The sequence below is a fragment of the Nematostella vectensis genome, chromosome 6, assembly GCF_932526225.1.
Source record: "Nematostella vectensis chromosome 6, jaNemVect1.1, whole genome shotgun sequence".
NCBI classification, from domain to species: Eukaryota; Metazoa; Cnidaria; class Anthozoa; order Actiniaria; family Edwardsiidae; genus Nematostella; species Nematostella vectensis.
Window position 1 is genome coordinate 12,655,917 of NC_064039.1, and position 26,084 is coordinate 12,682,000.

Genomic DNA, 26,084 nt, shown 5'->3' on the forward strand with positions numbered 1-26,084 from the left:
TTTTTATATCTCTTTCTGCCATATCTACAGTATGTCCAATGAAATGGTAACTATAAAGTAGGTACATAACTAGGGATCGACACAAGAGGTAAAAAGTGTTTTTTTTTTATTTCTTGCATGAAGAATCACCAGATTTTTCACCTAACAGAATTGTGTATTATATCTATGTCTACGTATGTATCCCCCACCCCTCTAAAAATCCTAGCTGACAACTGAAAAAAAAAATGTACTACTTACAGATGATTGGATCTTATTGGACGTGCTTAAATGCTGTAGGATAAATAAAGAATATAAAAAGTAAATATTTTTATTTTATTAAGTGATGAATATACATAACATGTGCATAGTAAATGATACTTACACTTTTAATTACACCGAGTAAAAACTTACTAAACTTTGGCTTAGAAGTTAGAATATAATTTTACAATTGTAAGGTTGCACAAATTGTAAGTTTTCTAAAAAGTGGGCAAGCCTACAAAACTCTATAAAGATCAATTATAGTAGTCCTACAGTATGGTTTATGCCCTACACTTACCCTTCTATAAAGTTCAATGACAGTAGTCCTACAGTATGGTTTATGCCCTTCACTTACCCTTCTATAAAGCTCAATGATATTAGTCCTACAGTTTGGTTTATGCCCTACACTTACCCTTTCTATAAAGTTCAATGACAGTAGTCCTACAGTATGGTTTATGCCCTACACTTACCCTTCTATAAAGTTCAATGACAGTAGTCCTACAGTATGGTTTATGCCCTACACTTACCCTTCTATAAAGTTCAATGACAGTAGTCCTACAGTATGGTTTATGCCCTACACTTACCCTTCTATAAAGTTCAATAACAGTAGTCCTACAGTATGGTTTATGCCCTACACTTACCCTTCTATAAAGTTCAATGATAGTAGTCCTACAGTATGGTTTATGCCCTACACTTACCCTTTCTATAAAGTTCAATGACAGTAGTCCTACAGTATGGTTTATGCCCTACACTTACCCTTCTATAAAGTTCAATGACAGTAGTCCTACAGTATGGTTTATGCCCTACACTTACCCTTCTATAAAGTTCAATGACAGTAGTCCTACAGTATGGTTTATGCCCTACACTTACCCTTCTATAAAGTTCAATAACAGTAGTCCTACAGTATGGTTTATGCCCTACACTTACCCTTCTATAAAGTTCAATGATAGTAGTCCTACAGTATGGTTTATGCCCTACACTTACCCTTCTATAAAGTTCAATGACACCTGTTGAATCTGGATCAAGAATATTACCATCATCATTACGAACCACCAGGTCAAGTCCAATGATCCTATGGATTTTAAGCAACATTTAATGGAGGTTTTATTTACCAAAGACTTTCGGTCGATTGTTTGAACTTTATAACCTACTGCATTTACAAGGAAAAGTACCCTGGGGGGGTCAGGTGGTACTCCACTATAAATAGGACAGGGAGGCAGGCGGAGCCCAAACATGCATACCCCAAAAATACCTGACCATAGATTGCATACCAAAGTGGTACTTGACTATTTAACACCCACAGACAACAACCCGACTGGCACGTCATTGTGAGTTAAATGTTTTCAATGCCTTTTTACTTTATTATGGGGATAACAGACCCTCAAAAATATCAGGCAAAGTTTTCAATCCCCCAAAAATCCAGAAAAACTTTTTGGATCCGCCTGTTGCACCGACACCCAAAGTACCCCTCACCCTATAGCACAAACCTGTTTCCATAGTCAATGGTTGATGTGACCTTTTGTTTCAATTGCTTTAGTTGATCCTGTTCAAAGAAATAAAAAAATACTTAATCGAATTGAGCTAGCTTGATTTAACTAAAGGTTGGGTGTATTTCTGCTCTATTTTCTGGCCCCAGGTTTCAATTTCTAGGGTCATAAAAGAGTAAAACTGTATTTGCAGTTCAATATTGAGAGGCAGATTGTAGAGCCTAGGCAGCAAAACCACAAAACAAGATGGGTCAGTTTTCAATCCTTGCCCATTTGAATATATTGGAGACATCAATATTTTAGTATGAATATAGTAATTTTGACTTGTCAGATGACTCACTGTAAAAAGAGGAAATGTATTTTAGGACTTACTCCAGGAAGAGTTTCTGAAAGAATTTGTCTTCTCCAGTCCATTAACTCTGCCATCTGCTTTTTCACAAGCAAGAAAAGGTGATCTTCTCTTCTCTAAAATTCAAAGATATTTTAGTTGTAAAAAGTATAACCATATTTTAGTGTTCTACTTCCTCTCAAAAAGACAATAAAGAAGATAAAATCAGAACTACAGTTATGTATGTACCAGATAAAGGTTTTGCCACATATTTCCCCATTCTCGTAAAACTGATGTCATTTCTTCTACAAGTGAGATTTCCTGAAGGACACCCTCATTATTCCTGAAAAAAATACATGGATAACTGTACAAAATAACAACTTGAAACAAAAATGTATATTCTTTTGTCAGCGAGCTTTTCTAGAGTATACCACGTCATGTTCCTTAAAAAATAAACAAGTGTGATTGCAAGACCTTACTGCTGAAACAGTGCTGACATCTGCATGACATTGCACCACAAGCATGCAATGCAATATGAAATCAAAAACTGTAAGAAATGAATAATAAAATACAAAATGGACTCCTTTTCATCTGAAACATGTGAAAGCATTTCTACACAGTTAATTGAACTCATTCAGTGAAATACTGTACAATAACGTTACACATACCTCACTTGGCCATTTTTCTGTTGTCGCAGTTTAACGTATGAGATTGGAAAAATCCCCTGCAACATGATCAGACAAACTAAAGATCAGTCAAATATAACACACAAAAAACAATGAAGAATTCACAGTTTACCCTTGAATTTTTATTCCGCAGGGAAAATCCTCTGTACCAACCTAAAAGACAAGACATCACCTAGATTTACTATAGTGTTAAATCTATAAATAAAGGCCACCTATTCTCAAGTGACTTTGAACATTAAGTATTTGTTGTAGTCCTTTTTTTCTGATAAAAAAATAGTAAAGTAAACACTTTAAATCAAAAGTAGATATTTTAATTCAAACTCAGTAACTTGATGATGTGACAATATACATACTATTTTTCATATATTGACTTTTACTTAGAATAAACAGCAAACATAACTATTTAAATTTACTTTTGCATGTATGTGAAAATTTAAGTTTATGGAAGTATGAAATAAATGGACATAATAATGATGTATAAATATAAACAAACATTCCATCACAAACGTAAACACAAAAATAACCATCAAGGTCAAAATAAATATCCATAGATTGTAAACGGTTATTGAGATTAAGTAAACAAAAGTTATAAAGATAGTTGTGAGCAAAAGCGATTGTAAGCAAGAGGTAAATATTGTTGTTTTGGTTCAAGTCTTTATGCAACAGGTTTCAAGTGTAAGTGTGAAATTCTACAACTACGAAAGACCTCCATTTTCTTCAAGCACTTGCACAGTTTCGCCCAACTGAAGTTTCAGCTTGTGTGCACCTTTTTCATTGAAGTTGTAGATCACTGGAGGGAAAGAAATGAAAGCGCAATTCAACATTGCTTGCGGAAGTCAACAAGAAGGCGATCGAGAGCTTCTTGGCTCGCGCTCGGATGATCAAGAACTCGATTTATAAACAAATGAAAATCCTTGCGATGCTTACCAACTCCAATCTGTGAAGAACTAACTGCACGCCAGCTGGTCATGTTACAGACCGGTTAGGGTTCTAAACCCAGGTGGAATTTAGGAAAACATTCAGCAAAGATCTTGATCAAACGCCTCGGTCAACGCCATTCCCTACGCTTCCGGGTGACACCGCTGAATAGCCATACCTTTATGAGCCGGAGTCCCACCCCAGGCTCCCATCGGTCATATAAGGTCAAGTCGAGCATCCCTCCCCCCCCCCCCCCCCCCCCCCCCCCCCCCCTCGACTCCTATCCTATATACCCCGTGCCCGCTGTGTAGCACATGATAACAATGTGCGTTGTCTGAAATAAACTGATGCTCAGGTCACATTTAAGTAACTACATGACAAACAAAGAAACAAATTTGATGACATACGCTCTATTATAATACAATAATAATATAAAAATAATGAAATCAAACGGATGAGGTAGCCATATGTGTTCAGGAGAGAGAGAGAGAGAGAGAGAGAGAGAGAGAGAGAGAGAGAGAGAGAGAGAGAGAGAGAGAGAGAGAGAGAGAGAGAGAGAGAGAGAGAGAGAGAGAGAGAGAGAGAGAGAGAGAGAGAGAGAGAGAGAGAGATGCTAAGATATATATATATATTTTGCAAAGTACCAGCTTTTGAATACCAGTTTTTGAGAGTAATTACGCAGCTGCTTTGTCTCCCATTATCTTTGCTCTACAAAAGAGTTCTTTTGTCTCTATTCTTCTCGTTCTTTGTGTCGAGGTGCGGATATTGTTCATTTGCCCAATCAAATTGCAGCTTGTAAGAGCTGCGTACTGACGACTGCGTACTGACTACCCGTTTTTGACGACAACACATTGCGTGACAGAGCTTCGGTTGTCAAGGAGACAAGATATATCTTTTCAACTAATATAGTAATTCAACCTCCCTTCTTCATGCTACCTTTGCTAACAGGTGACAGGACGAGAGGAGGTACAAGGTTACCCCCTACCCACCGCGAGGGATTAATTCTTAGCAGGAAATGACATGTCAATCCCTACTTTGTAGGATCCGCCCTCACTTGAAATAATTCAGATTTTTCACAAACAATTAGTATTATAAGTTCTATCGATCCTAGTTTATAGACAGACATCGTCACAGTTTTTTTTCTCATTAAAGAGATTGCTGATTTGCTGCATTGGCTGGGCTTTGTTTTTTCTTTGCTTGGCAAGAGCGTGTACGTGCCATTTTTTTGCGTGATCCGTTAAGCGTGTTTTCGTGTGGATGTTACCGCGTATTGCCGCCAGTGTGGCGAACAATGTATAAAATCCCACGCAATATGGCTAGTATGTTTTTGAGTTCTCATTATCAAAAAGCGTATCTGTAGCATAACAATTATGTACAAATTTAGATGTTTTTCAATTACTATATAAACAATGCCGAAATACTGCCAGCTCGTTCTGGCCCACTAACAGTCTAGAACAACAAGCATGAACGCATTTGCAGAGAAAAGATCTATTGCGTTTAAAGGTATCGAGATTTTTATTTGCGTACAAGAGAACAGTTCACCTGTTATAGCTCGATATGTTTGCTACCTAGTTGACAATGAATTAAGACCCCAGCTTTCACCCAAATTTTAATTCCAGTCTCAGGGACCTGGGTTTTCATTCTGTGTCAATCTCTCTGGAGGTAATCTGTTTATCTGTTTTTTTGTTATGTTTTTATTTAGACACAATCACTGCGAATCTGACAATTTTTTGGTGTTGGAATGGGATGGGTGTGGGCGGTTAACTGAAACACGACTAACGATTTCGCATGCGTCACAAAATGGGAACAAATTACAACAATATGATTGTTATTTATTATGTATTTATCGTAACACGAGGGTCTCAAAGGGTTAATTTGAAAACAGTTAACCGTAAAACGGCACAAAAAAAATAATCATCAACAAAATAATTGTTATTGGACATGTCTTGATCGTAACACGAGGGCTTCAATGGGGTGTTAACTCTTCAATGGAGTGTTAACCGTAATAGAGATGTCAAAAAATTTACCGTAACCGTAAAACGCCCATTTTTTTTAATCGTTTTAACGAACCGTAAACCATAAATCAGGAACCATGTGGCTCTTGCAACAAACCAGTTAAAAGCAACCAAAAGGGTATTCAGTGTGACAATTGTAACTTATGGTATCACACAAGATGCTGTTCCATCAATGATGATTTATACTATACCCTCGCAGCTTCGTCTTGTACGTGGTTATGTGTGTCTTGTGGCTTTCCAAGTTTCTCAAGCTCACTATTTGAATCATCCTCCATCGAGCTACAAAATTCATTTTCTTCATTAGACTCATTGCATCAAGATACACAGAATATTAGTAGCTCTACTATTAGATCACCTGAAACTAGCCCGCTCGACTCCAGCTCAAGAAATTCAAGTAATACAAGAAAGCAGTCAAAGGAAAAACTAACTGGCATGATTCTTAATTGTAACGGTCTTAAGGGAACTGATCATATTACTAAATTCCAAGCTCTCATAAACTTACATGATCCTGACTTTATCCTTGGAACTGAATCGAAGCTGTGCCCTGATATTTCAACTTACTCCATCTTCTCTCAGAACTATTCAGTTTTTCGAAGGGACAGAAATAAATTTGGAGGCGGTGTCTTTCAAGCCATAAAATCAGATCTAGTTTGTACCGAAGAGCCAGATTTTGAAGTTGATAACTGTGAAATCATTTGGACCTCCCTCAAGCTAGCAAACCGTAAATCAATATATATGTCATCTTATTATAGGCCACCAAACCAACCTTCTGATTCTATCGATAATCTGAATGAATCTATAAGACGAGTCTTCAACAAAGTTAAAAATTTCCCAAACATCATAATTGGAGGAGATTTTAATCTTGGAGACATTGAATGGAACTCAAGTGTCCCAACTCCAACAAATCCAGCTACAGCTTCCTTACATCAAAAGTTCCTCCAAACCATTGATGATTTTTCTCTCTCGCAACATGTCAAAACTACCACAAGACCATCATCTGGTAAGACTTTGGACCTGTTATTAACTACCTACCCGAATGTTATTGTTAATACCTCTACTGCTTCTGGCTTAAGTGATCATCTTGCTGTCATCTTTGAGGTTAACTTAAAGCCTTCTAGATCACTAAAAACCTCCTCACAAGGTTTATCAATACAAGAAAGCCAACTTTCCTGATCTGTGTAAATTTATGTCAGACTCATCAACTACATTCTTCTCGACAAATCCAGAAAAGAGAACAGTTGAAGAAAACTGGGTCCTGTTTAAAACCTCATTGTCTACTGGGATATCTCAGTTTATTCCACAAAAATCTTCACGCCCAAAATATAAATTACCATGGATTAATACCAACATCAAAAGAGAAATGCGCAAGAAAGATCGTATGCATAAAAAAGCCATTAAGTCCAAAAATCAACAACACTGGGAGGCTTTCAAGCGTCAGCGTAATCTGGTTTCAAAGCTCATCAAAGACTCCCATAATGATTACCTTAATAACATCATAGGCAATAGCTTAAAAGATAATCCCAAAAAGTTTTGGTCTTATGTAAGGAGTAGCAAATCAGAGTCTATTGGCATCCCGCCTTTAAAGAACAATGATTCCTCTGTTTCTGTGACAGACGCACATAAAGCTGAAACTCTTAATACTTTTTTCCATTCAGTATTTACACAAGAACATCTACCAACACCTGCTCTTGGAAATTCACCATATTCATCAATTCCAGATCTTCACATTTCTGCTGAGGGAGTCTGTAAGCAATTATCTGAATTAAATCCCAAGAAGGCATGCGGGCCCGACGAAATTCCTGCAAATGTTCTGAAAGAAGTTTCCCAACCAATATCACATATCTGGGCACGTGGGGTGGTCCCGTGTGCTGTCTGGCGGTCGGGCACATGAGGAGTGTGCACCACCCTTGTATCATATTTTTATATTAATTTGTTTTGTTATTTATTTATATGTTGCTTGTTTGTTTGTTTGTTTGTTCTTGTGTCTATTTGTATACACATGTCTGTTTTACTTGTATCTACGCCTGTGATAGCTCGTCTATATAGTGTTTGTGTATATAATATATTATATTAATATGTATAATACGTATAGTTTTCCATAATATTTTTAATATTTTAAATATAGCTAGATTAGATTCTAAATCATATTATTTATTAATTATCTGACTATTTATTTTTTATAGTGTCCACAATTAGCTTTTTTAGCTAAACACTTTTGACACTTAAATAAAGTTTATGTATGTATGTATGTATGTATGTATTGGCTAGCATTCATTTTTCAACAATCTTTCGACTGCAACAAGATTCCATCTGATTGGTCAAATGCTTTAATCACAGCGATTCACAAGAAGGGTTTGAAATCTGAGCCAGCCAATTATCGACCCATTTCATTAACTTCTATTTGTTGTAAAATAATGGAACACATCATTCTCAGCCATATGGCCAAACACTTGTCATCTCATAATATCCTTATCAACCAACAACATGGATTTAGGGAAAAATTTTCCTGTGAAACTCAACTAATCTCTGCAATTCATGACTGGGCAAAAACTATTAATTTTCGTGGCCAAACTGATGTTTTATTATTAGACTTCTCAAAGGCCTTTGATTCCGTCCCGCACCAACGACTGCTCATTAAACTTGATTTTTATGGAATCAGAGGTAATATGCTCAATTGGATCAAAGCATTTGTATCAAACCGCAAACAAAGTGTTTCAGTCAATGGTACTGTTTCTTCATCCAAGTCTGTAGTGTCTGGCGTGCCTCAGGGCTCTGTTTTGGGCCCAGTGTTATTCCTATTGTTTATTAATGACATTTCAACATCTATACAATCTAACCTTCGTCTATTCGCAGACGACTGTGTATTATATAGAGAGGTAGCTTCATTACAGGACTGTCAAGCTTTACAACAAGACCTCGATCGTTTATCTGTGTGGTCAAAAACTTGGCAACTTAAATTCAATGTTTCTAAATGTTATCATTTAGGAATTACTCGAAAGAAAATACCTGTTAAGTTTACTTACTCCATGGATGGAAAATGTATAACCCAAGCATCTTCTACCCCCTACTTAGGAGTAACCATCGCTGATAATCTATCATGGAACGAACACTGTGATAACATCTGCAAAAAGGCAAATTCTACCCTTGGCCTTTTGAAACGCATTCTATCTGGTTGTTCTCCTGAAGTAAAGGACTCTGCCTATAGAACACTTGTTCGTCCTAAATTAGAATATGCCACCAGTGCATGGAATCCATATACACAATGTAATATAAACAAGATTGAGATGATTCAACGACGTGCAGCAAGATTTGTTTTCAATGATTACTCACGCTATAGTAGTGTTTCTCCTATGATCAACTCACTAGGATGGGAATCCTTGGAACAACGTAGGCAATTAAATCAAGCACATATGTTCTATAAAATCTACAATGGCCTTGTTGGTATATCTTTTCCACCCGAAGTAACACCTATCACAAGAGTCTCAAGACAACCCAACTGCGCGCCCTTCCATCAACTTGTAACATTGAATGACACTTATAAATATTCATTTTACCCAAGAACTATAAGAACTTGGAACAGTATAAATTTATCTACAATCCCAGATTCGTTAGCTAAGTTCAAGGACAGTTTATTATTAAAAGTCCAAACCAATTAATAATACCTATTGATATATATATGCATGAAAAGATATATTTATTTTTATTTAACATTTACATTAACATTTAACATATTTTTTTACTAGTTTCTGATCTTTAGGGTGCATGCCATGGATGCATGGAGCGGCTGCCAAACTAGCGGGAGTTGGCTCAAGGGTGAGACAAAGATTCTTTGTTTCGCGCTTGGGTTGATTCTTGTTGGTTGGCTGTTTCATGCATTTATGGCATTCACTCTATTGATGATAATTTTAATTTCATGTATATATAATTAATTATTTAATTTTATCAAATATCTAATTTCAATAATTTTTTCAAGTAATATATATTTATGATTCATTTTCAATTTAACCTAAATTATTTTTCCGATGGCCGATAATTATTATTATTATATTTTTCTTTTGTATTTACATATTGTATTTTCTTTTTCAACTCCTAGTATAGTCTTAACTGTTTTTTAGGAGTATAACTATTAAAGATTAAAGATTAAAGATAACCCCCATTGAGAAACAAATGGAAGCGCATGGTAGCGTGACACATAAATAGCGTGACACATTGGTAGGGCAACACCATGGCGACTAAGTGGTCTGTAATGGAAAGTGTAACTATAAAGCGCCACGCAAACATCCGGTAAGTCAGAAATTCATGTCGGAAAGGACTGATGTCTCTATGTAATCCGTTAGTACATGTATTGATGAGTACACCGGAGACTACCGGAGCGAAAGGTAGGTTATAAAGAAAACTGTCTCATTCTTTTTATTATCATTAATATTATTATTAGCCGATGATAAACTTTTTTTTATGAACGTGTTATGATTCGTCGGGTCAAAGGATACATAGCTTTAGGTTTAAACCGGGATATTGGACTGCCGTCTACTCACAAACCGATAACAAAACTGCGCTTCACGGGAAAAGTACAAGACGGTTGATAAAACAATAATAAATTTTCATACATAAATTATAAGACATGCGCGTGAAAAAATACTCTTTATTTTTACATATTTGACTGAAGATTTTTATTAATCCCAACATTAATTTTCATACTTTTATGGTAAGTATGAAAATACTGCTCTCTAGTAGTCGAAAGAGAGAGCGATAGTCAGCATTTGTATTACGTTTATCGGGTCAGAAATCGCCCAGTCGCATTCATTTTAGATTTAATTGTTTGAAAACAACCACAAAACAACCGGTGCTGAAAGGAATCATTTTTCGTTCAATTTCGCAGACGTTAGACTATACAAAGAATAGAGATTATTATATTAGAATATCTCGATTTCCCCTGGTTATATCCCCGTTAGATGCCCACTCTGGTAGGTCTGAAAAATTTCACCCATGGTTTTATAAAACTCTCCAAATTGCCTTTAGTAAACAACTCGCCACGAGCGCAGTGAAGGTCAGACGTCAGAAAGCTAGTGGGGAGAAAGTGGAAGAAGGATGTTCTAAATATGCCTTTTAAAATAGGGCATTTGATGGTGTCAACACGTTATTTTTAGAGATACTGTACACCGAGATCAGAGTCTTACAAAAAATCCGATATCGATGTTTTTTCGGTTCCAAGAACAAAAAACAATATAAAAATGCGAGCATTTTTGTCATTTTTCTTGTATAGAACACCGGGACACCGGGATCAAGGACAAAAAAAAGCTTGTTTACTCACAGGCTTACCATCCTCTCTTTGTTATCATCAGAATTATTTCCCGTAAATAATTACAAAATAAAGGTCGAGTGAAATCTCATAAAGTTGTCTTTGATGTCAATAAATTTCGATTGTTTACGATTTATTGACATCAAAGACACCTTTATGAGATTTCCTTCGACATTTATTTTGTAATAGATCATTTACGGGAAATATATCTGGTGATAACAACGGGAGGATGGTAAGCCTGTGGTTTTCTTTTTGAGAAAGTGACTTTCGTAAGCTCCAAGGAAAATTTAGAGATTTTACTGGACAGACCTTTTCTTCCAGTATGCTTGGTAATTTTTTGAGGATCAGTCATTACACCTCTGGCACGTTCAACCTAAAACAATCACAACTGGTCAGAAACTGGTACACTACTAAAGTTTGCTTTCTTTGCTCATTAGCCTACGTGTAACAGCTAACTCGCGGAACAAATTTCGTAGCCGTTGTTATTGTATTCAACAATAATGGCCTAGGTAATGCTTAATTTGCCTAATTCAGTCGATATTATCGCAATTGCCGCCCCGGAACCGATGGAAATGGATGTCTTCTCGCACTTTTCTCATGTCAAAATACACTCTTTTTTTATAAGAACCTTTTTTATAAGAACGTACAGCCTGAGATTTCACCAAATTTGAACATGCTAAGAACATGCCGGGGCTAAGATAGCAGAAAAAATGTCTTTTCTCTAGTCCTGATGTTTGGGTATTTTATTCTTATACATACACTAAAACATCGTTTTAAGAACATATTCAGCCTTAAAATGTCCCGAAAATAAGAACGGCCCAGCCCCAACTGAAAATTAGACGTTCTTATAAAAAAGAGTATGTGAAAACAAATACTAGCTAGCAGAGCTTTTCTTTCTTTTTGTTTTTAACACTCGCCGATTCGCGTTTCCGGGTACTCGCGTTTTTCGTCTGAATAAATCACCAAAACTACGCAAGTAGCCAAAACCGCGAATACAAGCATATCTGATTAACACCTGGGCAAGCCTCTATTAGCAGGGTAAAATGCTGTTAAAATATTCCACACAATATCGCATTTCTATTTGTAATAGAAATTTTATAGAACTGCAAGAAAAAGACCCAAGCCATAAAATAAGAACGATCCCTGTAGCCATCTTACACAGCGCATGCGCGTCAAGCCTTGCAGTCATGCGCAATAGCCCCCAGTCATAAAGGCCTCGAATGCTAAGCGTACGAATGCATAGGTAGCGCTAATTTTCTCACTAATTTGATCTTGTTTAATGTGCATGTTATTTTCGTAGCATTTCACATATAGTAACGGTAACTGGATAGTTTCTAGGGCCCCGAGACCTTTGGTTGCTACTATCGGTTAAGATTACTCTTGGGTCACATACAAGGAAAGAGCATTAGGCCAGACTACAAAGCAGGGGGATATCTATAAGCATCGCTAGCATAGCGCGCTCCCATAGACCGCGAAACCGCAACCACCAGGGGTAGCACACGCAAACAAACCACGCGAGGAGGGCGATATAAGGCCTGGTTTACACGAGCCGATTTTGTGTATGATTTGAATGATCAAGGGCCCAAGTAGGGGCTCGAGCACGTGACAACGGTAAGCCCGACATCCAATCACGTGATAAGGGTATAGCACAAGTCATTCAATCACGTGGTAAGGGTATAGCACACGCCATTCAATCACGTGATAAGGGTATAGCACACCTCATTCAACCACGTGATAACGGTGAGCCATTCAATCACGTGATGAGAATATAGCACACGCCATTCAATCACGTGATAAGGGTATAGCACAAGCCATTCAATCACGTGATAAGGGTATAGAACAAGCTATTCAATCACGTGATAAGGGTATATCACACGCCATTCACGTAGGAGGAGAGTGTATAAAAAACGCTGTCGATGATATTGATGATCTTGTACCAAGGTCTTGCACTCCCCTGTTTTTCCTTTTTCGTATGTATTTTTTAAAATCGTATTCTATTTTTGAACATTTGAAAATCTCTGCGCGCGATGAAGCATTTGTATTGCAATCAAATCATTTATTTTGAGAGCGACTACAGGGTACAGTACAAGGGGGGTATGATATGGGGATCGCTAAACCGCGCTAAACTCGCTAAACGAAACCGCGCTATAAAAGGGCCTGTGCCAGGCGTTTGTCACCTTCAGTTGTCATTCATCCTCCGAACTGACAACAGCTCAGTTTGGACAACAGCTCTGAATAACAATGCGAATAAAGAGGAATTTTTTTTACTTTATCCTGCTTGAATTATTTCAAAATGTTCAAAAGGGTTTCACATACCGCAGAATGACAATAAACACCGGTATATATTCAATTACAATTACACGCGCTGTTACGCGATCTCAGTCTCGCAATCTCACATTTGGCAGCTAAAATATCTACATTTTAGCCTATAAGCTACCCCTGCAGAATTCCTCCTTCGAAAGTAAACCTGTAATATAACAAAGCTTTTGTAAAAAAGTTGTTCTAACCACTTAATAAAAGGATAAGCGAATCGCACGGTACAAGCCGCGATTGATAAATATACTACCGTTGCGCAAGTCACGTTGCAGATTCTAAGTTGTAAACAGACAATTTAAAAGCGAAATAATTTTAAAATCTTCAGCAAAATTGCTATACTGTAGGACTTAATTTCTCGTTTCCATTGCTATTCTTGCTATAATTGCTATTCGGCTAAAGATTGTCAGTAGAGGCATCGTAACTCGACAACTCGCCTCTCGTGTAGCGCATTCCGTATAGGTAAGTTGTTTCAGAAAATCAGTGATAACGTCCCGAAATTTTTCAATAGCTCAACCGGAATCCCGAGGGACTATTGCACGCATGTTCCACTGTGTAGCGGCTGTAAAGATATTGTGGGCTCGTAAACATGGCGGAGACAAGGACGATTTATGAATGGCCCGGAGAAATCTGCGCGTAATTCGAATTCAACTCAAATCTTGGTCAAATTTTTTCGAGAACCAGCTCCTCTTGTGTTTCTAGATTTCATATTTGATGTAAAAGTCTACTTTAAGTTTCTAAATATGTTTTATTTTCGCCTCTGAATTGTACGATATATAAGCAAATCGAAGGAATTTATTTTCCCGCTTCGAGTTCCGTTACCACCGGCCATCTTTACTTCGGATTTGAATTCAAAAGGTGTCGATTGTGGGCGGCCCTTACCCTTTTATAGCGCGGTTTCGTGTTTAAGTATCGTTGGCGGTGATCTCAGCTTTTTATTCTAAGGCCCGGTTCATACGTCGCGCTGTTCCTCCGTACCGAATATCTAATTTTCTCTAATTGTATCGACTCAAATAGATTGGGTTCAACGTTGATTCAGACGTCGCACTAAAAAATCGCGCTCAATAGGCTGCGAGTAGTAAAAGTTGATTTGATGCGGAGTTTGTGTTGCACAAAATAAAACAAAGATGGCATTTGATTCGGCACATCAGAAGCTCGACGTTTGAATCGGTGTCATGCTTTTGCCGTGCAGCACGACCGGTGCAGCCGCGCTTAGTGCCGTGCCGAACTCAATTCTGCCGTGCCGAACTTAATTGATTCAGACGTCGAACTATTCATATGTGCGCAATCCAAACATTTAGATTCGGCGCGGCAGAAGCGCGACCTATGAATAGGGTCTTAATCACATTCCTTAGACTTGCGCGCGGCTATTGCTATGCCCAAGAAAACTGCTGTATCCGGGATTTTGTTTATAAGAAGTTCATTTTAGTGCCCCTTTATCGTGTTGAAGCACGATGAGTTTTTTTTTTAAGCATTTCCTCCCTCCGTTTATCACATTATTATCATGGAGCAAAGGCTCGTTCCTGCATTCAAACAGGTCGGTAGATCGAGATCGTCGGATGCAGAACTATTTCTTTAACGTCCGTCAGCAAACGTCAGCAAATCGAAATTCCTTCTGCGACCTGGGCATTACAAATTTAATACCCCCCCACCCCCCACCCCTTCTTGGGTTTCAAGAAAATCATATAATTGATTCGCTTTCTTAAAAAAAACAATGATAATATAGCAATATTTAGAGGAGAAAGTGACAAAACGAGGGCTTATTTTAATAATTGAAAATCATATAAAATTGGCCCGCTAATAAATTTTATTTTCAGTATCTTGCACATCCGCCTGTGGCTGTGTTATCACAAATTCTGAATCTCTATTACGATTTGATATATTATTAACATGTGAAGCTCGTGCGTTCGATCGGTAAAAACAAACCTCTCGAACGCCGCCTTGAACTGATCCAATCCAGAAAGCCCCCGATCAACAAAGCCCCCTTCAAACGATATCTAAGGCAATAACACAGCAAACCCAAGGACCAACGATCATTTAAAACACGAATAGGCGCGCGCGTGTGAACAAAGACCTACGGAAGTTAGTGGTATCCCCATATACGTCTTTCGTCCCTTGATGCATTGAGATTTGTTTACTATCGGTTGAAGTACTAACTCGATTCGTTTGCTCCCTCATCAGGTATCGGCTTATTTCCACGATGTCAAACCCTGCTGTAAACAATTGCTCAAACACAACAGATCTTCCTGAGTGCCCAGTTATCACGGTGGATGCAAAGATGGTTTTTTCCTTGTTTTGTCTCTCTGTGATCAGCATTTTTACCATCTTCGGAAATGGTTTGGTGTGCATGGCGTTTATCATCAACAGAAACTTGAGGATTTTGACTAATTTCTATGTGGTTTCGCTGGCTCTGAGCGACATTTTGGTCGGATTTGTTAATATCCCTCTCTGGATGTTCTGGCGTGCAATCAAGTAAGTTAAAATACGCGCGCACATTTACCGGTAATTTATTTAACGTGGGAAACGTCTAAAAAATTGATAAAACTCACATTTGATGTTTCGAGTGTTTCTAAACACCCTACAAGGTAAAAGCGACACCCTTAACTGTCTACGGATTACAATGAAGTGCAAACTTGCTAATAACCTTTAATAGATTTTCACTTTATAGCACTTTACAAGAATGGATTTTCTTTTTAGAAGCGGTAATTATATTTTGGATACAAGAGTTGCCACACTCGGTAGTTAACATGTAGAGGAAACACAACAAACCGAGCCATGCAAAACATGCTTGACTGTTCTGACCTCTGTCGCACATTGTCGTCAAACACGAACTCCATTTGTTGTTTTGGTGGTAGTTGCTTTTTAGGCAACACGCAAGAAAGACTTGAATTTGAGTTTTCCGTGTAATTCAAAGTAGCAAACGTGTTTCTATGCTAGGGACGGAGTTCAATTAAGAGTGGGGTGATCTTTCGTCATATTTGCCTCAAAATTACAACTCAAATTACAATTTATTCTAGAGAATTCTTGTAATAAACAAGATTTCACTGGATGTATTTTTTTCAATGGGTGTACCTGCTATATCTTACCATACAAGAATAGAACCTATAGCCTTATGCATAAGATGGGATTCCATTTTTCTCCTAAAATACATCTTTATAAACGATTTGTTTGCTTTCCGAAGGTATTTGCTGTCATTTGTCGCCAATATGCCGTGAGAATACAAATCTACAACTGACTTTTCACTAGTTTATAACTGAATATATGATACAAACCGCATTAATATTGTAGAATAAATCGATAAACTAGAAAAAAAAATATATATATATGGCTATTTCTAAACACGATGAAATGACGAAAAAAATATCACACGAATGTCAATTTGTATATTTTTTTTCGTATCCCGTCCTATCTGGTATGAAATCAAAACACCGAGTCTTGTTTATTAAATTTTCCCTTTTTAATTATTTTACATAAAAATGCGGTAAATCATATTCCCTTGCGGTCACTTTTTTTGAGATGGTTGAGAGGGATATCCCCAAAATAGCAATGAGTAGTTCAATAACAACGAACGACTAAGTTCGTTGTTTCGATAAAAAAGGGGGTTTAGCTGCTATCTCATTAACACGCAAGACCTTTTCCGTCCAAATTACGTTAAGGAATTATCACTAAGATTTTTAGAGGTTTTGTTGAGAGCATTGGTTTTCGCATCCCCCGATGTCAATAAATTAATGGCTAGCGAACGACCGTCGACGCTGTCGAATGGCTTTTCAAAGCTACGACACTGAAATGGCTTCCAGGTTGTAATTCAGACGGGGTTGATTGAAACAAGACAAAATCATCAAGAAAACCCCGAGATTAACAGAAATGATAAAAAGACATCATTCAGTGACAAAACAGCTGAGATAGCACTGGCAAAACGATGAACGAAAAATACATTATCGAAAAAGACAAAAAAAAATTATAAAAAATGTACGACTTTCCCTTTTTCTAGTTTTAAAATGTAGCGTTAATTGCGACTTTATCGTACATACTGTGACCGGGATGTAAACATCAAATGTGAAATGTGTCTTTAAATTTGCGTCAATATAATCGGATTAGCAGAAAGACGGTAGGGCCTATTCATGATTTTGCGAAATTTTGTTTACATCTTTGAATGCAACGACAGCACTTAAACTGCTATAAAGTATGTGCTAGATAGAGCCAGCCTTACAGGTCTATCAACATCCCGGGGCCTCGACGCGTATTCTGTGTAAGCTAGATTGTTATACGATTTCCCCGTTCCGAAAGATAAGATATGGTTTCGGCTACTTACAAGAGTATACACCACAAGAATAACGTATAAGAGCGAACCGCGCATGCTCGGGTCTTATCAAATAATGCACGACGAGTAGTAATTGATGTAATTACGACCTGATTTTGGTTTGAAAAATTTTGATTTATAATGAATTATATTTCCTTTTTGATTAAAAAAAAATGACATGTTGTTCTAGAGTTCTATTCTAGAACTATTATAATGCGTCCCTGAAAAGACGGAGTTATATCTAAGAGTGCTCCAGAATATGAAACAAATAATAAACATGGAATTAAAAATAGATCTCCTATTTTGCGTGCGTTTGCCCTAATTCACGATGACGTCACAGCCTTTCAGGCAAAACAACACACAGCGAGACAAGCTGTTGTCCATGGGTAATATCTAAGAGTGCTTCAGAATATAAATCAGATAATCAACATGTGGAATTAACGATAGATCTCATATTTTGCGTGTGTTCGCCCTTATTCACAGATGACGTCCAGCTTTTGAGGCAAAACAATACGCAGAGGAGACAAGTTGTTGTTCATGAGTCGCTCTGACATCCTCGCATTGATTATCAAAGGCCTGACACACAAAAATGAGATCTATTTATTTTATTCATCATTAAAATAAAATTCTAGCTGAATAGACCGTTTTCACGATGTTGCGCGCGCATCAAAATGCCACAAACTGGCCGGGCCACAGGTGATCCAAAATGCGGACGAAGGAGAATTTGACTCCAAAACTCCGCGAAAGAAGCACTCTGGCAGCATTTTCCATAGCTTTGTCAGTAAACAGCACTTCGTACGCAATAGGCCATTCCAGCTGTAAGTTTGCGCATAACCATAGAAACCTACTTCAACTACCAGAATGCAGCGCTGGCTATTTTTTTCTTATAAATTTTTTCCAACTTTTTTTTTTCTTCTTAAAGAATTGGTTTTAACTTGTTGTTCTCAAATATAATATTTTTTTAATATGTTTTCCTATTTATTTTTTTTCAACTTTTTTTCCTATTCATTTTTTTCTTATAGATTTCTTTATTTTTCATACTAGTTTTTTTTATACATTTTTTCTTACGATATTTTTTCCCGTAATTTTTTCTTACTAGAATTTTCAAGTAAGTTTTTTCTAATTTGTCTAATTTTTTTCGCATTCCCAAGTAGTTTTATTTTTTCCTTATATTTTTACTTCTTGACTATTTTTCTCCGATTTTTTTTCATCTAAAATTTTGTTCTCCGATTTTTTTTCCATGTTTGAGAAATGCTATGATAATGATGGGCCACCAAACACCTCTTTTCGACCAATCAGAATTCGCGATTTACTAGCTTGTTGTTAAAATGATTTTTTTTCTACATTTAGACTTTACTTTCGAATTTCTTTACTTCTTCAAGAAAAATGGTGCACTTCGCAGTTCTATTGTTAAAAGTACGCACACAGTAAACTCATTTGTGCTTATTCAATGATTTTTTTTTGTAAACTGGCCACTAGAACATATGGGTATGTTGATTTTGGCGCTGCATCGAATATTATATTGTAATTACTGCATGATATCACTAAAGTTTTTATTCATTTAATTGCAGCTATTGCCAATTCCGAGGGAATCCCCTGTACGAGATATTTATGATATTTGACATTCTTTGCGGCACGGCGTCCATATGGAACATGGTAGCCATCAGTATCGACAGGTATGTAGCAAGTATGTTCCTTGGGGGGGGGGTCGGGGTTATTATAAGATGATGAGGTAAGAGAAAGAAAGATGGAGGGAAGAGAAAAGAGGGGCAGTGAAGAAAAGGAATGGAGAAGGTAAGATAAACGAGGGATGAGAAAAGAAGAAGATGAGCGAGGGAGGAGGAAAGAAAAAGGAAGGAGGAGGAAAGATGAACGAGGGATGAGGGAAGAGAAAGGAAGGAGAAGGTAAGATTAACGAGGGAGGAAGGAAGAGAAAGGAAAGAAAAGGGAAGATCAACGAGGAAGGGAAAAGAAAGGAAGGAAAACGAGAAAGAAGAAGGGAAGATAAAGAAGGGAAGAAAAAGGAAATGGAAGGGAAGATGAACGAGGGAGAGAAAAAAAGGAAGGAGAAGGGAGGATGAACGAGTAAGGAGGGAAGAGAAAGGAAGTAGAAGGAAAGATGAACGAGGGAGGAGGGGAGAGAAAGGATGGAGGAGGGAAGAGTAAGGAGAGAGAGGGAATAAGGAAGAGAAATAAGAAAAGGAGGGTGGCAACTAGAATAAGAAAAAGCAGCATTTAAAAAATGCGATAAAAGTAATTAAAGGGAGATGGAAGGGGAAATGCAGTCGTAATAATGCAGGGAAAAAAGTAAAGATGCTATTAGAAGAGGGTTACACGTGTGAGGACGCGAGAGAAATTAGTGAAACTTGTGAAGTAAACGATTAAAGAGACTTATCTTCACCCTGGCGGTACTAGTGTCCCAAGTTCTTGTGGGAGCATCCAGGGTACACAACTAAAAAGCATTTCCTCTAACCATTTTTAATTGTTTTTCAATTCCAGGTTACTGGCCGTGGCCTACCCTACTGTGTACCGTGTACGTTCCAAGCACCCCAAATTGGCCGCCTGGTTCATTCTTTTCGTTTGGTCCTTTAGTATTCTCGTCGGAGCTTTGCGCATGACCTTCCCTCACTGGAACTACCCGCTCTTCCTTGTCATCGTCTCTTTCTTTATTCCTCTGATTATTATCTTATTTTCGTACGGGACCATCTACAAGGTCGTCAGGATGCGCTCCAAATGGACCGGCTCGGTTTTGATTGAGATACACCTTGCACGCACGCTCGCTATCGTTATCGGTGCGTTTATTTTGTGCTGGGGACCTTTCTTCGTTCTGAACGTTGTGGTAATGATATGCAAAAATGATTGCTCGTATGGAGTAGCGTTCGAAGTGATCAAGTGGCTTCAATACGCGTGTTCCTGTATAAATCCCATAATATACACTGTCAGAAACAAAGAGTTTCGTCACACGTTTCATGAGATGATATGTAGGTGCTCCTATCGTAGGCGCGTGTACACTGTAAATGCGCGCGAGAAGCGACGGACTGTCAAGTTCTGCTTTTGCTGTGATGTGCCGGAGTTTGAGATGGCACCGAGACCGCGGTGTGCTACTGTCACTGAGGAGTCACAGATTACCACAGTACCAATGACGTCAATGAGCAGTAGTCATCGGTCACTACTAACGCTAGGCTTTCAGAACTCGTTTGGCGCCGGCGTTCATTCGACCAATAATAAAACAGCTACAGTTCCTTCAAGGTGAGAGGAGAAACAAAGGTTACTATAGTGACAAAGACTTTGATAAGCAGCTGCCATTGGTCGCTGGTGATGCTCTAGTTTTAACCAGATTTGCGCATGCTAGTTTTCTTTCATTCGTCGTGCCACGTCGATAAATGAGCTGCGGGTTACGGGCTACTAAAAGAACTTCTCCTCTGGAGAGAAATTTACGAAAAGTAGAGCGCTGCGTGCCCCCGTATTGGAAGCCTGCAAAATCAGACGCCTCTAAAACGAAATAATTCGTCTCTTGCCACGAGTTATTTCGCGAGCGGCAAGAGGCGTCTGCTTTCGCAGGCTACAGTATTGGAGAAAATTTTAAAATGTGACGTTATTTTAAAAATGGTCATTCAACCTTTGAGGATTTAAATCAGCATACAGGATTCTTTAGTACGCCATTCTTAAATAGCCTCCTCTAAGCCAGAGCTAGACAGTAAAGAAAATGATTACTTTTGAAAGGCTGGAGTACGCGCACGACATCTTGATCATCCACTACATCTTGAAATAGTTTTCGGAAAGTTAACCAATAAGGATAAATGAAGCTTTCCTTTTCCACGCTGATAAGTACGTATCTGAAACACATTATGGCTTTCTAAAACTGTCAAGATGGTTACGGTAGGGCTCGTTACAAAAACGATGAGCAAACTCGTCGAAAAAACCCTCGTACATGAAGTGAAGACGTAACGCAAAACGTATCCCACATTGAAGAATTTGCTAAAAACATTTTATATATTTCATTTTGTCGTTCTGTAGCAACCACAAACTTGTAAACTCGCTTGGATCTTAAAAGATTTTCCACTGAAGTACGAAAGAATTATTTATTTTAGATGCACGCACTATAGACGTGGGTATTTACATAGTCACTTTTTTGCACCGTCACATTTTCGCAGAATTGTAAATTTTTCAAAGCCGACCTAGTGCTCTTCGCCCCACAGGGCTTCCGATGGTCGAAAACAAAACATTATGAGTGCCACAAATAGGATATGCTTCATTTTATCAACAGTTGAAGTACTGGAATTATTTTAAGGCATCAAAACTGATAAACATAATGACGTAGTTAGGAAGCCTGCTAAAATAAAAGTGTCACCTTACAAGAAAGAGATGAAAACAACGCTGATGTATTATAAGCCTTTGTACGTAATATTTACAAGCAAGAAAGCATGAATGTAATAAATATTGAGTACTTAATTTGCCGCGCATATATTTATTGTTTTGGATAAGATAAAGTCTGGTTTACAATTTTGTTGAAGACAAGTTCCGACAGAATATCGAGCAGCCTGTTGCTTTGGTTTTGTTGTCTTTTTAGAGGTACAGATGTGAACTGTTTATATTTAAAAAAAAATATTTATTAGAAGCTGTTAAAACTAAGATCAAGATTAGCTACCCCTGACCAAAGTCGGTATGGCTTGAGGTTTCCAACAATGCACAGCGAGTCTAGGGATAGCGCTGTGACAGCTTATCGCTGACAACAGCTTTGCTTCTGATTTGCTTGAAGAATACATCTTTTACATCAGGAGAGTGCTCTAGGACATCATTAAGTCTATTGGGTCAGAATTAACGCTGTGCTTATGGATGTTTGCACGCTGAGGTTGATTCAATGGGATAATTCCTTGTTCGGGCTTCACCAAACTTCAATGACTACACTGAACACTGCAAGTAAACATATGTAATCAGCCAACTGGCTGGAAGAGGGAGTGAGACAAGCAAAGGTGGATCAGGTAAAAATCTTTTCTCACACTAATCAACTGATACAATGTGGGTTTGCAGTCTTTTTGTCCAATATATATATTTTATGTTATGATGCAATTCTACAGTTAGACTGCAAATACAGTATTTATCATCTTTATTTACAGTTCTATGTACATTATGACACTAGCTATGATTACTAGTTATTAAAAATTCTTTATTTCCTACTTACAGACACCAACTTGAATGTAATACACTAACCTCAAGCCATTCAATGTTCAGCATTTCATTCATGTGGCTGAGAAATGGGTTGATAAAACAACACTAGCGGGGCCACACCCAACTCGGAATCGGCATGGAGGCCCATGAAAACATGGTGTCACGGAACCCTTTCCCGCCTTAATCCCCATTCATCAGGAACACCTATGTGCAGCCCTAAGGTGGACTGGGTGCACAGGTGCTCTGGGTGTGGCCCTCAAGATTCCAGAGTTACAACAGGATGGTTCTGAATAAAAATGTAAGTGTGTGAGTGTAAAACAGCAAAAAGTAATTGAATTACTGGAATGTCAGTACATGCATTGTTTTGAGGTGAAAACTTAAGCTGATAATAGAAACAGATAAGATGTCTAATGGGTTAAACTTTACACTTTGGTGCATCATTTGGTAATGAAAATTATCTGATTTTAACAAAAACTAGCATGCATCTGAAGTGGTCAAGATAATAAGTAATAATTAAGTCAGTTGATAATACGATTGATAAGAGTAATAATAGATATTAGATCATTATTATTAAATTAAAGGAAAGTCAACAGACCCCCTGCAAACAACAAAAAAAGGTAAGTAATGTTAGAGCTATTGGCGTGATTTTAAATTGTCATAAAACACATAAAGCTGATAACTTTATGAAGCTGATAACTTTTATAAGCAGTACTTACAGTCTGGCAAAGGTGTGCCAATCCTGGTGGCTAGCACAGCAAGTATGAACAACCGTCTTACTGGATGTCACTGGCTACTCCCCTACATACTAGACTGAAGTGTTGATGTCCAGGGGTCGTTCAAGCTGTGCTAGCCACCCCAGGCCCCTTACTGTGCAGGGGAGGCAGCACCGGGAAATAGGCGGTCTCGAAGACTGCGCACTCTTTCCCTCAAGCGCCGCCAGGCACGGGTCACATGGTTTACTCGCCTCTGAAATATAAAAGAGAAACATGGTAAGAACATTGTATCAAGATCTGAGGAGATATGATCTCCGCGACGCCCTGGGTCCCAGAGGATGGGAGGTTGGTTGGCTCAGTAAAAACCTTGTGGTATCGCTTAGACGAGAGTAGGAGGTTGTAATTTCTACGGATTATGTCGTTGATGCTAGGTAGTGTAGCAAAAGTCAAATATTGCCGTTGAGTTTTTTTAACGGCGAAGGCCGCGTGTGATCTAAAACCACTATAACAAGCATAAAAAATATCGTAGCACATTGCCAAGAGGGCAATAAGGGAGTGTTCATTATTCATGGCTGAGGGGGGTGGGGGGGGGGGGGGGTATTCAGCGGCAAAGCCTCGGTCGATACGCCAAAGCCTCAAATTAATATTTCCCGGCATGACCTCACTCTCGGTTAGTAAGTAGTTATTATAAAAAAAAAAATAAGTGTGAGAGAGAGAGGGGGCTTAAACTTAAAAAACCTATTCTGGTTGCAAGTTTACTTGTGTGACCACAGTCATTGTACTCCACTGGACATTAAAATATTTTTTGCTTTAAAAGCTTTTTTCTCTCAGTCCACCCAAAATGTAGTTTTCATAATTTCATTCTTTATCATCAGGGTGTTAAACTATAGAATTTCAAGTGTGACAGTATGTAGAATTAGTAGGGTGGTATTTTTTGGACACAACCCCATGTATTCTAGCATAAAAAGGAACTTTTAAAAGAAATCCAAGGTGCTTAGCAATGACTTATTTTATTTGTCATGTCAACTAACTGAAATTCATGAATATTGTTACATTTTTCAAGTCTTGTGCATACTAGAAACAATTCTGCATTATTTTGGCCTAAAAGTGTGGTAAAGCAGCAGAAATGATCATGATTTTGAATGTAATATGCTGAGATTGCATTGTTTCTATTATTTTGTGCCACTAATTTCCTTTGCGTATTCTAGCGGGGAATTATGTGATCCTGTGCTTTGCAAGTGTGTACCAGAAATTACAGCTAGCCACCATCATCTCCAGAAAACCAACCCAACAACCCCTTTCCAAATACTCCAAAGCATTAAGCAGACATATGAGAAAAATTTGGTGACAGTTAACTTATATGATGTCTTCAGACGAAAATCACCCCCATTCCCACCCCTGGATCTGTCTCTGTATGGGTGTGTTCATTAGAGAAAGCCCTACAGAAAACAACAGACAGAATCATTTTCGAACATTAAAAATTATATTTTTGATATCAAATCAGGCATCCCATTTTAGCCTGACAATGTTTTGAAAATTACAAAATAGTATAACTGAATGATAAATTGTCAATTACACCCACATGAACTTTCTTCTTTTGAACAGAAATTCTGTCCGCTTGACTAAAGGGTGCAACTTAGTTTACATGAACATTTCATCCTTATAAAAGAGAAGATAACAGGGGTTTGATGTGTAAGTACTAAACTTCTGATTCCTTTCCATGCAGAAGTCTTTAAACGTAGGCATGTATCTTTATACAATGTCAAAGAGAATACGGCAGAAATTGCTTTGTTTATTTGGCAGTATCCACTCAAACTTTGCATCGTGCACTGGATTTACGTAAAATAAGTTGCCATCTAGCATGGTTTAAGATAGGTATACAATTATTTATTGTAGCATACTACAGAAAATTCCGCTTGTCATGTATCTCAAGAGCATACCCCTTGAAAAAATATCTCAGACAAATAAGCTCCTACTCATGTGCTCACAAGGCCAGTCCCTTTCAATTTCATCGATTATCTTTATTCGCAACTGCTACTGTAGCACCCCAACCAAAATGAAAAAACAAGACAAAAAAGGTTTTCCACAACTCTGCTTCTTGCTTGCTTTAGTCGGCTACCTTTCTTCTGCGACTTTGATGTATGCGAGTTACCTCAAACACGCTCTCAGGTACTGGACGTGAGATTCCATGATACTGCATGTCACCTGCGAAAATGTAACCAAAAACTAAACGGCGGGGTACCCATGGGGTACCCACGAGGTATTCGCTTGTTCAAAGCATCAAAGTGATGAAAAACTATTTTAGATTCTGTCGATGTATTTCCTTTTTTGCTGACACCGTCCGGACATAAAGGAAATCCCAACTTTCTCAGATCGATTGGGCACACATGAGGGTGAAATTTTGAGTGACGTTGGCCGTAAATCGGAATATTTTCTCGCCACGATCGCACTGATTCTCTTAACAACATGGCGTCCGGGTTACTCTAGCATGCAGTAAACGCAATAAATCATGGGTAGGAGTATTATTCGGCCGACAGAAGAACGTTTTCTGCGTGGTTCTCTCGCTGCGGCTGTGGCCGCCATTTTGCGGTAAACCAGGTCTCTTGTGTAAACTTATAC

The 26,084-nt window shown here is 38.0% G+C and overlaps 2 protein-coding genes across 6 annotated transcripts in view; one reads left to right on the forward strand and one right to left on the reverse strand.

The window, feature by feature from the left end:
* Window positions 1-3,827, reverse strand: part of LOC5520946 (dedicator of cytokinesis protein 1) — a 47,106-nt gene extending 43,279 nt beyond the window's left edge. For all 3 annotated transcript variants that reach the window (XM_048728568.1, XM_048728567.1, XM_048728566.1), the window contains exons 1-9: window positions 3,666-3,827; window positions 3,445-3,528; window positions 2,851-2,891; window positions 2,721-2,776; window positions 2,302-2,395; window positions 2,097-2,189; window positions 1,725-1,780; window positions 1,222-1,309; window positions 238-270 (exon numbers count right to left, since the gene is read on the reverse strand). In XM_048728568.1, the coding sequence (XP_048584525.1) occupies window positions 238-270; window positions 1,222-1,309; window positions 1,725-1,780; window positions 2,097-2,189; window positions 2,302-2,395; window positions 2,721-2,776; window positions 2,851-2,891; window positions 3,445-3,528; window positions 3,666-3,708 (588 nt within the window). In that variant the 5' untranslated portion in view covers window positions 3,709-3,827. The remainder of the gene's footprint in view (window positions 1-237; window positions 271-1,221; window positions 1,310-1,724; window positions 1,781-2,096; window positions 2,190-2,301; window positions 2,396-2,720; window positions 2,777-2,850; window positions 2,892-3,444; window positions 3,529-3,665) is intronic.
* Window positions 3,828-5,095: 1,268 nt separating this feature from the next.
* LOC116604140 (dopamine D2-like receptor) lies at window positions 5,096-22,035 on the forward strand. 3 transcript variants are annotated; one of them, XM_032366127.2, is made up of 4 exons: window positions 5,096-5,159; window positions 15,465-15,755; window positions 19,155-19,259; window positions 20,083-22,035. In XM_032366127.2, exons 2-4 carry the CDS (start codon window positions 15,484-15,486, stop codon window positions 20,834-20,836), a joined length of 1,131 nt encoding a protein of 376 aa, XP_032222018.2. In that variant the 5' UTR covers window positions 5,096-5,159; window positions 15,465-15,483; the 3' UTR covers window positions 20,837-22,035. The 3 variants fall into 3 exon arrangements, with proteins under 3 accessions (XP_032222018.2, XP_032222015.2, XP_032222014.2); XM_032366124.2 differs by lacking the exon at window positions 5,096-5,159 and adding an exon at window positions 9,925-10,050; XM_032366123.2 differs by lacking the exon at window positions 5,096-5,159 and adding an exon at window positions 15,101-15,365.
* The last annotated feature ends 4,049 nt before the right edge of the window (window positions 22,036-26,084 follow it).

Bases quoted from the DNA above. Each gene is read 5' to 3' on its own strand.
- LOC116604140 (XM_032366127.2), top strand. From the start codon at position 15,484: ATGTCAAACCCTGCTGTAAACAATTGCTCAAACACAACAGATCTTCCT. The intron at 15,756-19,154 runs GTAAGTTAAAAT...ATTTAATTGCAG, and splicing joins ATGTTCTGGCGTGCAATCAA to CTATTGCCAATTCCGAGGGA. The intron at 19,260-20,082 runs GTATGTAGCAAG...TTTCAATTCCAG, and splicing joins GTAGCCATCAGTATCGACAG to GTTACTGGCCGTGGCCTACC.